Raw genomic sequence first — 13,172 nt, forward strand, 5'->3', positions numbered from 1 at the left:
TCCATTAATCGCTGGGCTGCTGTAGTCCATCTCGCTGTCCGCTGTTGATCCCACCGCTGCCAACCAGTTGTCACGGAGCAAAGGTATACGTCTTCCTCCGGATGGTCTTTTGAATCAACACGGACGCAAGAGGTCGGGAGACAACAGCAATTTATTGTAATCCACAAAGTTAGTAGCCGGCGGCGGTCACATCAACCGTAATAACAATAAGTCCACAGAAGTCACAATCCAATGATAGCTTTGGCTCCTTGGTCCTGTAACTAAATCCTGGCTCTCTACAGAGCTGTGCACAGGCCGGCTAACACATACTAACTGCAAGCTACAACTATATACTAAGACTGTTACACCTATATCTGTGGGTGGGAAGGGCTGAGTCACAGATCCTTCCCCCCTCACCTATACCAAGGAGAGCAGACTCCCTGTCTACTATGGACAATGCACCATCCAACATCTTCTTGGAGACACCGATCAGATTATCTCCACCCATTGTCCTCACTAGTTAGAGGTATTTGCATACAATGTGCTAACACACTAGACCCTAATCAGCCAACTACACATTGATGTATATAACAGGTTAGAGAATACATTCCACACCAAATATATATTACACATGGCCTATAGTATAGACTCTAACCATCCCGTGACAAGGGGATATTGTCACTCCTTAGGGAGAGACCACCATATAGGTGTGTGGAGACTTATTAAGCCTTTAGCACTCCACTTTGCAAGGGACCATGGGAAGAATATGCAAATCTGTCTTCCATGATGTAATTAGGAAGTCAGGTGCCTCAGTGTTGCAAACCAATAGAGGGCGCTCACTGGAATGTGCAAGCCTGTCTTCCCTGATGTAATTAGGAAGACAGAATCTCAGTGATATAGCCCAATAGAGGCTGCTCCCTTTAACATCATGCTGGACCTTCCAAGAGGCCTTTGTTTTGCAATGATGCTGGGATTATTACCAGGTATAGTCTCTCATCCGAGGATGGCCGTTTCGATGTTATTGCATCTCGTCAGCCCGGAGTAGAGAACACTAACCTGGTAAAGGTGAGAGGCTTAGACAGGGCTAGGGGGATATAGTCACTCCTTAGGGAGAGACCACAATATAGGTGTGTGGAGACTTATTAAGCCTTTAGCACTCCACTTTGCAAGGGACCGTCCTCTTCTGCTGCCTGACCATACCCTAGAAGTGTAACCATCTTTACACTATGGATTTACTTTAAAGGTAACCTGAAACCACCCACAGGTCCATGCAAGTCTGTGGTTTAGTGTCCAAAATAACCCTATAGTAGCCCTGACTTTGCCCACAGTGAAAAAAAACAACCTTTATACTCCCTGGCTCCTGTACTTCTGCCGCAGTTCCTAGCTGGAGCAGTACACCTTTGATTCAATGCGCATGCGCTGGAACTTGGGTGCATGCATAGTGAAGCTCGAGGTGTATTCGTGCGGGTACTGAGGACACCAGGGAGTCTGATAAGAGGTAAGATTTGCAAGATATAATGTGCAAAAGGCAATATTCTCATTTTCCACCAGCTGAGAGCATGGGCGGCACATGGGGATGTTTCCCGTGTGCCATCCGTGCACAGGCCGTGTTTCCGTGACTCCTTTCATTAAATGAATAGGAGACAAGGAAGGAAGGGTCGCAAAATAGGACAGGAATCAGACCTGCTCTATGTTTTGGTTTTTTTTTTTACTTTAAATGTAGATTGTGAGCCCCATATAGGGATCACAATGTAAATTTTTTTCCCCCTATCAGTACGTCTTTGTAGAATGGGAGGAAATCCACGCAAACACAGGGATAACATACAAACTCCTTGCAGATGTTGCTCTTGGTAGGATTCAAACCCAGGATTCTAGCGCTGCAAGGCTGTAGTACTAACCACTGAGCCACTGTGTTCCCAACCTGTTCTATATTTTGCAGCCTGGAGTGTCGGCCCACACAAGGAACGGTGAAATTGACGGTCGTGTGCGCGGTGTCTGCAAGGGGCCTTAGGCCAGATTCACACCAGCCCTTGGTTTCCATTTGGGGATTTGTTCCCAAATCCACTTCAAAAATTCAGAGAGAACAGTCCAAGCAGGACTTTTCTCTGCATTTTTTGGGCGGAGAACCCAATCCTGTTATAATCTATGAGGTCTGTGTGTCTCACCAGATAACCGCTTTTGGAGCGAATGGGGTATATGTTTTTGGGTTCCCGAGCAGACCCGAAGAACGGAAACCCAAGCGCAGGTGTGACCCTAGAGGAAGTTTACTCTCATATCTCGGTGTATGCCGATACAGTGGGATACGTTGCAGCGAGGTGCAAACAGAGCCTTAACCTATCGATGGTATTATCGCAGTAAATGAATGCCATATTTAGGTTTTGTAGCACCCAGTAAAGACCCCACAGTACACTATTACCTGCTATAATAAGATCCCCCGCACAATGCTCAGTATATGGGGTTATGTAACAGGGCCGTGTACACATTCATGCTCCACAGGTTCATTGATTTAATGTCAGGTCACATTTTCACAGCCAGTTCCATTTTTTGTTTCTCCTTTTAATGGAATGGATTTTTTTTTTTCATTTCGCTATGCCCATAGGTGTTTTTCACAAAAGCCATCAATACTACTCCCTGCGATGTGTTATATTTTCCGCTCATGTGCCTTTCTGTACGTCAGCAGACTTTGCTTCTGTATTCATATTGAGATACAATAGAGGAGGCGGAACACATTTGGTTTCTGGTGGGCTCGCAGCAGATTTGAGAGACCATGAATACTAAGCAAGAGGTTAGAAGAATCAGACTTTCAGAACCCAGGACAACCTGGGAGGATCAAGGCAGCGCTGAAGTGGCAGCCGGAAAACTGGAAGTCATGGAGAAGTTTTTTACGCCGTTACCCCATTCCTCTGGCCACAGAACAGACAAGGGTCGGCGAAAGGAAGAAGCAAGTTGGGAAGGGATTCGGGACCAGTATTATAAAGAGTGTCTGTCATCTTCTTCACCTTCCTCCTCTTCATCCCCATGGTCATCAGAGTCCAATTTTGGAGTCAGAGGAAGGTTCTCCGGTTACCAACCTCATGCGCCCCACTCGCGTTCCTGCAATGACCTGTCTATGGCAAGGACAAGAGGAAATGGAGAGAAAAGCGACTATATTGTGAAGCAGAAGGACATAGCACATGTAAGAAAAGCTGACCGAGAAAGCACAGAACGACTGTCTTCAGGAATATCCAAAAGTGGATCATCTCAGAAGAGTCATAGTGGACAAGCAAGAGACGTGGCGCCCAATAGTAAGAGTCAACAGGTGGATAAAAGAATCCTTAAAAATGGAGGTCGCAGAGCAAAATCCATGGAAGCCCTAGCAGAAAAAGGAATAAGGAAGGGACAAGGAAATGACAAGAAGAAGGGTACAGAAGAGAAGCAGAGATTTTCTCGCTTTCTAGATGAAATTACCATACAAGTATTAAGTCCATCAAACCTCAGTTCTCTAGGAGTAAAAGAAAAACACAGTTCACACGGCAATCGAGAACAGTGGAAGAATTCTAGTACGGATAGCTCAGGATCTAGAGGTAAAAGAACTCAACATAGCAACGCCGTGGAGCAAGAGGTGAAAAGGAAAGGGAAAGCCAAGTCTGTATCTTCTACAAAGGCAAAAATGGGCGCAGAACCTCCTGGACCTCGGAGAAATAGAGACATGAGTACCAGCCCCGATTCTGTATCTTCATCAACATGGCGGAGGGAAGAAATTGATGATGCCAGCCTTAATGCATCAGCTGTGAGCCACCAGCCAAGGAGGGCAAGCCACAGAACGTCACAGGAGAAAGCAATGAACAGCGGAAACATAACCGAGATACCCAAGGACAAAAAGGAAGTCATGACAAGTGGTGGAGGAGTCTTAAAAGGAAAGGTATGTCACTGGCTTTTCACTATTCATTGACATGTAGCATGAAGTGTGAACGGTCTTAATGATATTATTGCCATTATAATACAGTATGTAATCTGAGTGTAATTAAAGTGTACCTTAAAACGGTTGTCCCATCTCAAGGATCCGATCTATACTGGTAGCTTCTGTAAATTGAAGACTTTTACTAAATATATTGCTTTAGAAATGCTGCTTTGTTTGCCTGCTATGTGAACTTATTCCTTCCATTGTTTATACAGTGTTACCATAACCGCGAACCTGTGAGATAGGACACGTGATGTCACTCACAGAAAATCAAACCCAACCCACAGTCATCCCTCCCAAAATCAAACATATTCCGTAACTATTTCCTCCAGATGGTAACACCTTCAGAAAATGCATAAAATGTTTTTGGTTGTCTTGTAGACATCCAACCAGGTCAAAGGGCAATTCCTCAGCCTCTCTGTTCTAAACACACATGTACCTAATGCTGCTAGATAATGGTCAATTGACCAGTGGGACTTAAAGGCAGGGGTGAACCTACCCCTTTCGCCGCCCGAGGCGAACGACAGAAAGCCGCCCCCCCCCCGGGAGGAGGGGGAGGAGCGGAGGGGGCAGGGCGATGCGAAGGGGGTGGGGCTTAGCGGTGTTTGCAGGCAGAGAGCAGGCATGGAGAGGACCTGCTCTCTGCCTGAGCGTGAGGGGAGGCTGCTGGAGCAGCGCTGCTCCAGGGGCCTCCCCAATCCACCGCTCGGTGCTAAGCCAGGCCAGGACAGCTTGTCCTGGACTGGCTTAGGTAAGCAAAAATGCCGCCCTCCCTGGGGCCCTGGCATAGCTTAAAGGGAGTCTGTCAGCAGGGAAATTGGTATCAAACTAATGACAGTATCATATAGGGAGGCTTCTATGTGTTCCAAAGATGTCTTTCTGATACTACATTGCAGCTCCTGGGTGGTCTTACTCTTCACTGATCACTGATTAGGACCACCCACTGGACTCCTAAGTCCAAAATATAAAAGAATAAATGACAAGTTACACTGGAACTTTCCTAACAAGATGATATATCAATCTTCTTAGTTTTTCCTGTTCTATAACATACTGCCAGAAGATTGGACTGGATTTTTAACATGACAAGTTACCTTTTAAGTGCAAAAAAATATTCAGGTTACTCATGAAGTTTTTGCCATCTAAACTGCAATCTTGAAATCCATAAACCATTATTTTATTTTTTCTTTTTGTAGGTTCAATATTCTGAAAAAAATCAAAACAGGTTAGTTTATTTTACAACATGAATGTCCCCTGATATCCAGTATTTTTCAGTATTTTTTTTAGTTATATTTCTCCTGATATTTTCTGCGTTTATTCTATATTTCCTCTACCTTCTATTAGTGAATGTGCCACAGACGCCGCCGCTAAAGTTCCCATGACATCTCAGCCGTCCTGGTGGGGAGGTCCTGGAGGTCCAGCTCTATCTCCTCACTCTGAGAAAAACATGGAGAACTTCACAGATACATCGAGAAGGTATGGAGACTTTAAAGAGGACCTTTCACCTCCTGAGGCACAGGTGGTGTAATACACCGCTAGTAAGCAAAAAGTGCACGAAATTCACCAGCTTAGCCCGTTCTGTGCCCCGGTGAAGAGCTATCGGTGCCAGTACCGTAGCTCTTCAGTGTCAGAAGGACGTTTCTGACAGTCAGTCAGGAACGCCCTTCCTATTGGGTTGTACTGGGCGTCATCACTGGCCGGCAAGGAACGCCCCCTCTCACAGTACAGCGGGATGTCATCTGTGTGCCACCTGTGTATCGGCCATGCTTCTGGGGCCCCTTTCATTCAATGTATAGAAATCTTAACTGTCGGCTATCTGGGAAAAACCCACATGGAACAGTGACCAGCAATTCGGTCGTCTGTAGGGGGGCTTTATACTTTACAGTGGATATTTATCAACTGCCCACTGACAAGCCCAATAACAGCTGTAATGGCAGCCATATTGGTTGTGAGAGTGTAATAAAAATGGAGAGGGCGACTCAAGATTTTTAGGTAAAAATACTATCTGAAGTTGTGACCTGTTAAAGTACATAAATAATAATGTTATCTCCTTACACATCTCTCCATGGTCAGGAAGAATGATAAGTTTTCTGGCACACACGCAACCGTCCAGACCCAAGACACGGCTCATCAACCATCTGTAAGTTCACAATTGTTTCTACAATATCTATCTATCTATCTATCTATCTATCTATCTATCTATCTATCTATCTATCTATCTATCTATCACTCTATCTATCTATCATTCTAGCTATCTCCTATCTATCTATCTATCTATCTATCTATCTATCTATCTATCTATCATCTATCTATTGCTCTATCTATCCATCTACAGTATCTATCTATCTATCTATCTATCTATCTATCTATCTATCTATCTATCTATCACTCTATCTATCTATCATTCTAGCTATCTCCTATCTATCTATCTATCTATCTATCTATCTATCTATCTATCTATCTATCATCTATCTATTGCTCTATCTATCCATCTACAGTATCTATCTATCTATCTATCTATCTATCTATCTATCTATCTATCTATCTATCTATCTATCTATCTATCTATTGTATCTATCTATCGATCTATCCATCTATCATTCTAGCTATCTCCTATCTATCTATCTATCTATCTATCTATCTATCTATCTATCTATCTATCTATCTATCTATCATCTATCTATTGCTCTATCCATCTACAGTATCTATCTATCTATCTATCTATCTATCTATCTATCTATCTATCTATCTATCTATCTATCTATCTATCTATCTATCTATCTATCTATTGTATCTATCTATCGATCTATCTATCTATCATTCTAGCTATCTCCTATCTATCTATCTATCTATCTATCTATCTATCTATCTATCTATCTATCTTTCTTTCTTTCTTTCTATCTATCTATCTATCTATCTATCTATCTATCTATCACTCTATCATCTATCTATCTATAGTATCTATCTATCTATAGTATCTATCTATCTATAGTATCTATCTATCTATCTATCTATCTATCTATCTATCTGTCTATCTATCTACAGTATCTACAGTCCTATGAAAAATTTTGGGCACCCCTATTAATCTTAATCATTTTTAGTTCTAAATATTTTGGTGTTTGCAACAGCCATTTCAGTTTGATATATCTAATAACTGATGGACACAGTAATATTTCAGGATTGAAATGAGGTTTATTGTACTAACAGAAAATGCGCAATATGCATTAAACCAAAATTTGACCGGTGCAAAAGTATGGGCACCCTTATCATTTTATTGATTTGAATACTCCTAACTACTTTTTACTGACTTACTGAAGCACAAAATTGGTTTTGTAACCTCAGTGAGCTTTGAACTTCATAGCCAGATGTATCCAATCATGAGAAAAGGTATTTAAGGTGGCCAATTGCAAGTTGTTCTACTATTTGAATCTCCTCTGAAGAGTGGCATCATGGGCTACTCAAAACAACTCTCAAATGATCTGAAAACAAAGATTGTTCAACATAGTTGTTCAGCGGAAGGATACAAAAAGCTGTCTCAGAGATTTAACTTGTCAGTTTCCACTGTGAGGAACATAGTAAGGAAATGGAAGACCACAGGGACAGTTCTTGTTAAGCCCAGAAGTGGCAGGCCAAGAAAAATATCAGAAAGGCAGAGAAGAAGAATGGTGAGAACAGTCAAGGACAATCCACAGACCACCTCCAAAGAGCTGCAGCATCATCTTGCTGCAGATGGTGTCACTGTGCATCGGTCAACTATACAGCGCACTTTGCACAAATAGAAGCTGTATGGGAGAGTGATGAGAAAGAAGCCGTTTCTGCATGTACGCCACAAATAGAGTTGCCTGAGGTATGAAAAAGCACATTTGGACAAGGCAGCTTCATTTTGGAAACAAAAATTGAGTTGTTTGGTTATAAAAAAAGGCGTTATGCATGGCGTCCAAAAAGAAACAGCATTCCAAGAAAAACACATGCTACCCACTGTAAAATTTGGTGGAGGTTCCATCATGCTTTGGGGCTGTGTGGCCAATGCCGGCATCGGGAATCTTGTTAAAGTTGAGGGTCGCATGGATTCCACTCAGTATCAGCAGATTCTTGAGAATAATGTTCAAGAATCAGTGACGAAGTTGAAGTTACGTCGGGGATGGATATTTCAGCAAGACAATGATGCAAAACACCGCTCCAAATCCTCAGGCATTCATGCAGAGGAACAATTACAATGTTCTGGAATGGCCATCCCAGTCCCCAGACCTGAATATCATTGAACATCTGTGGGATGATTTGAAGCGGGCTGTCCATGCTCGGCGACCATCTAACTTAACTGAACTTGAATTGTTTGTCCAAAATACCTTTATCCAGGATCCAGGAACTGATTAAAAGCTACAGGAAGCGACTAGAGGCTGTTATCTTTGCAAAAGGAGGATGTACTAAATATTAATGTCACTTTTCTGTTGAGGTGCCCATACTTTTGCATCGGTCAAATTTTGGTTTAATGCATATTGCGCATTTTCTGTTAGTACAATAAACCTCATTTCAATCCTGAAATATTACTGTGTCCATCAGTTATTAGATATATCAAACTGAAATGGCTGTTGCAAATACCAAAATATTTAGAACTAAAAATGATTAAGATTAATAGGGGTGCCCAAACTTTTTCATAGGACTGTATCTATCGCTCTATCATCTATCTATTGCTCTATCAATCTATCTATCGCTCTATCATCTATCTATCGCTCTATCATCTATCTATTGCTCTATCTATCTATCTATCTATCTATCAATCTATCTATCGCTCTATCATCTATCTATCTATTGCTCTATCTATCTATCTATCTATCTATCTATCTATCTATCTATCTATCTATCTATCTATCTATCTATCTATCTATCTATCTATCTATCTATCTACCCCACTTGTTATATATTCTGTCATTTTTACCAGACCCCAAATACACTGTATTATATATTGCAATTTGATAGGGTCCATATCACACCCAAGCCCAGGAGCCTAAGGGTCTATTCACACAGAGACTTTTGCAGCTTCAGGAATTAGGAATTGTTTTTTTTTTTTTTTTTTTTTTTTTTTACATGATGCGGTTTTTATTGCATTTTTTTTGTTGCGGTTTTTGCCACTTTTTATTCTCCAGCACACTGTATGGATCTGGAAACTTTCCTTTAATAAAATACTTACGGGTTTTGATGCGTTTTTGCAAAATTTGCATCAAAAATGGCGTAAAAAAACAGCAGTGCGTTTTTTTTTACTTCCTTCCATTCATTTTAATGGGTTTTTCAAGGTGGAATCCATCTGAAGATAGGACATGACGCTTTTTTCCCCTCTAGCTGAAAAAAAAAAAAAAAGCTAGAGGAAAAAAGAACTGCTATTGACTCACATTGACATGAATGGGAGGCGGATTCTGCTTCAAAATCAGCCTGCAAAAAACTCTGTGTGAACATTCCCTAAGGGGGCTCATATGTAATGGCATAGCAAAGGGGAGAAAATTGTTGTAAGGGGGCCCTTAAGCCTTTAGATACACCATTGATTCACTGGAACCCACATATTGGGAAGAGACACCATATGAGCCCCTGAAGGTTCTTGTGCCCTCAGGATAAGCGCCTCCTTATGTCTATATATACATTTACCACCACAACATATATATCTCACTATAGTGTTATATAGCCAGTCTCATTCTGACTTTTCAATCTTACCATCCTTATTAACCCTGGAGTCTACGTCTACAATTCCGATCTGCATCTAATAAAGTTTCCTACATGGTAATTCGGTGGTGCCCCTGTAGAGGACATAGACCCTACAATTCATTGCTCTTGCCCGCGCTCTTGCTTTGTTCATTGACAATTTTTTCCTTACGTTACCTTTCTCCTTCACGACTTATGATATGAATAATCCCAGACTGAGAATCTGGAACAAGATAAGGATTCCTTGAACCAAAAGATCACCGAGCTCCTGGATCATCTCGCACGGGCACAAAGCACTATATGTGCCCTGGAAAAACTTAATGTAAGTTTGATCATAAGAATGCAGACGGGTTTTCCGGGCGTTAAAGGGTGTCTTTTTTTCACTTTGTTGCAACCGAAATATTATAGACAGACAGCAATGGAAAGGTCAATCCGTTTAACCCTGTCAAGCTCAGAATTCTCCATGTTGTTTTGGTACAAGAGGAAGCAGTTAAGGCAGATGGCTCTGAAGGGTGTGGTCAAAACAGGAAGTCTGTGTGGTTCGGCCTCAGCCAATAGCTGCAAAGCAGGAAGTGATCAACGAGAATGGGGTTTGGTTTTGACAACTTCTCAATCAGAGGGTCAGAGTTGTGGGGTAAAAAGTATAAGGGAGGGGAAGAGGTTCCCATGGTCAAGTCAAGAAAAATATGAACTATTTTATGTATCCTTCATATCAGATTATGCCATTTCTTAACCTTAAAATATTCAGACATCTGCTAAACCGTAGTGGTGCTCATTGCATTATAGGTATCCTCCCTTCTTCGACATTTACCCGCTGATATGTTGGAATCAATGAAAGACCACCGCCAAGGTCCCACCGGTGGCCTCCAAACAGAAGACCCGCAAGACTTCAAATCCACAAGCACCGTCTCTTTACAAACTAGTTCTATAGACAATTGTAGCGGTGATCTGAAATGTAACAGAGAGGAGGGCAAAGAAGAGGGGAACCCTACACAACGCCGGACTGCTTTCACTCCCTGGAGTCCTAGGAGGCAAAGGTCATTCTCTGCCCTTCATACCCTGTATACCTCCACTGAAAGCGAGTGCAGCTTAGAAGACACGCTACCTACTTGTAAACTGCTGTCTCCACGTTTTCCTAACCTTGGGGAAAGTTTTTCAGATGACCGGAAAGATGATGGAAACTCGGACGTAAGAGAATCCATTTTCAATAGATCAAGGCAATTTGGCTGGGTATAGCAGAGAACAGACTAGATCTATGATGGGGCCTAGTCAATAGTTTACCGCCATACTGTTTTGAGAATGGCCTATGATGTACTGCACAGGCCAACTCAATATAGATTATTGTAAATTTATTATTATCTTAGATTTTGCCCAATTCAATATAGAGCTGTGAATGCAAACAGGGATAGGACTGAAGTGGTATTTTAAGAACTGTTCCTTAAAGAGGACCTTTCATGTCCTCGGGCACATGTGGTTTTATACACCCCTAGAAAGCCGGCAGCGTTCTGAATTCAGCGCACTGTTGGCTTTCCTGTTATGTGCTCCGGGGGAAGAGATAACGGTGCAATTACCAATAGCTCTTCACCATCAGATCTCAGGAGCGACACTAGATTACATGTCTGAACAGAAGATACTGGATACACTTTTGGGATTGAAACCACCGTTAGATAGATTGGTCATTCCCAAGTCTCAAACCTTAGTTGATTTTTCTTCGAAGATTAACAGTCTAGCTGGGAACGCCTCTCGTGACAGTATTGTCCATAGCTCTATACTGTCAGAGGGGGCGTTCCTTACTACCCAGCCATGACGCTGAGCGGTGAGGAACACCGCCTCTCCTGACAGTACTCATCCATAGACTAGTACTGGGGGTAGCGTTCCTCACTGCTCAGTGTCATGGCTGGACAGTAAGGAACGCCCCCTCTGACAGTATAGAGCTATGGACAGTACTGTCACGAGAGGTGTTCCCTGCTGGACTGTCAGGAACAACCTTCTGACAGTGAAGAGCTATTGGTAATTGTGGTAAATGCACCGATATCTCTTCCCCCCGGGGCACATAACGGGAAAGCCGACAGTGCGCTGAATCAGAACACTGTCGGCTTTCTAGGGATATACAAAACCACATGTGCCCAAGGACATGAAAGGTCCTCTTTCAATGCTGTAGAAGTTAGAAAGTTTTGAGATCAACTGAATTTCCGAATCTTTATCTATACATGAAACAAAATTGACACAATATCAGATTTTAAAACATCAAAATGGCTTGCCCACTTTTTGAAAACCTCCGCACCTTCCAACAGGGGGCACATAACTGTTTTTAGAGTCTACCATTCTTCTATACCATTAAAACTAGCAGTTGCGGTCTGTAGAGTAGACCAGGCATCAGAATATTTGGTAAAGATTTTAGGGAGGTAAGTGTCTGATAGGTGAGGCGGTGATCCAATGTAAAACCCACTTAATGGTCACGCATGGACATCGCTCTATTCGGTTGTTGAAGACAATCCAAGTATCTTTCTAATGAAAAGTTTTTATCTACTCTTAATAATTTCCATTTATAACTTGTGTAAGACTTGTTCTTGCTCCTCACAACTAAATATAACCTGTTTATACCAACAGAACTGTGAAACCAGAGCAGAACCAAAAATATCCGGGCCCTTGAAGCCTTCACCTCCTCTTCAAAGCCTTCTTCCAACTCATCGCATCCCACAGCAAAACCATCATGTCCGAGGCAGTAGTTCTGAAAGCTCTGGAGAAGATATTCTCATGAACTGGGTTGAGATGAGATCTCAGGATCCCACACTAGATTACATGTCTGCACAGAAGATACTGGATACACTTTTGGGATTGAACCCACCGTCAGATAGATTTGTCATTCCCAAGTCTCAAACCTTAGTTGATTTTTCCTCAAAGATTGAGGGACATGTTATGAGAAGTGAAATCCAACTTTCAAACAATCCAAAAGGAAATCCTCCAACAAGTGACACCAAGAAAATGTCATATGTAGCATCAAACCGGGAAGATCTACACAACTACACAGAGAGATGTCCTCCACCGGACAATTTTGTCTGCAACCATTACAATCCTTTGCACAGTCCTATGGAGGACGTGAACCGAAGAATGCCGTCTACAGAATTCATAACACCTCCACTACCGGCTAAAAGATCTTCATTTTCGGGAAATTTTGCAGATTCATGTTCAGTCCTAAGTCCTGTAGGAGAGGTTGGGTTTCGACCCTTGGGTAAAAACGAAGGTTCAGGCCATCATAAATCAGTCCCACCAAGTTCTTTGTCCATACCTGATCATTCCACAGATCCTCCTGGCCAGTGTATTCCATTTGTACTAAGAAGTCCATCGGGAAGTGAATCACTTATGGGAACTTGGGAAGGACAACACCCTGGACAAGAAGGTGGAAGGGACAGGAAGGTGAGAAAAGAAAGGGTAGTGACTTTTCACTCAATGATCAATGATGGTTCATCAAAACACAGTCAGAGATCAAAGTTTATGTCCAACAGGTTTGGAGATCAAGGTGAAGGAGACAACTCATCCTTGGATTCAACCTTGCTTTAAGCAG

The 13,172-nt window shown here is 42.2% G+C and overlaps 1 protein-coding gene across 1 annotated transcript; it reads left to right on the plus strand.

The window, feature by feature from the left end:
• Positions 1-2,703: 2,703 nt before the first annotated feature.
• Positions 2,704-13,172, plus strand: LOC142213186 (uncharacterized). Its single transcript, XM_075281428.1, has 7 exons — positions 2,704-3,880; positions 5,113-5,141; positions 5,261-5,392; positions 5,990-6,056; positions 9,822-9,929; positions 10,394-10,795; positions 12,218-13,172. Exons 1-7 carry the CDS (start codon positions 2,747-2,749, stop codon positions 13,166-13,168), a joined length of 2,823 nt encoding a protein of 940 aa, XP_075137529.1. The 5' UTR covers positions 2,704-2,746; the 3' UTR covers positions 13,169-13,172.

The sequence above is a fragment of the Leptodactylus fuscus genome, chromosome 7 (genome assembly GCF_031893055.1).
Source record: "Leptodactylus fuscus isolate aLepFus1 chromosome 7, aLepFus1.hap2, whole genome shotgun sequence".
NCBI classification, from domain to species: Eukaryota; Metazoa; Chordata; class Amphibia; order Anura; family Leptodactylidae; genus Leptodactylus; species Leptodactylus fuscus.

Bases quoted from the DNA above. Each gene is read 5' to 3' on its own strand.
- LOC142213186 (XM_075281428.1), top strand. From the start codon at position 2,747: ATGAATACTAAGCAAGAGGTTAGAAGAATCAGACTTTCAGAACCCAGG. The intron at 5,142-5,260 runs GTTAGTTTATTT...ACCTTCTATTAG, and splicing joins TCTGAAAAAAATCAAAACAG to TGAATGTGCCACAGACGCCG. The intron at 6,057-9,821 runs GTAAGTTCACAA...GAATAATCCCAG, and splicing joins ACACGGCTCATCAACCATCT to ACTGAGAATCTGGAACAAGA.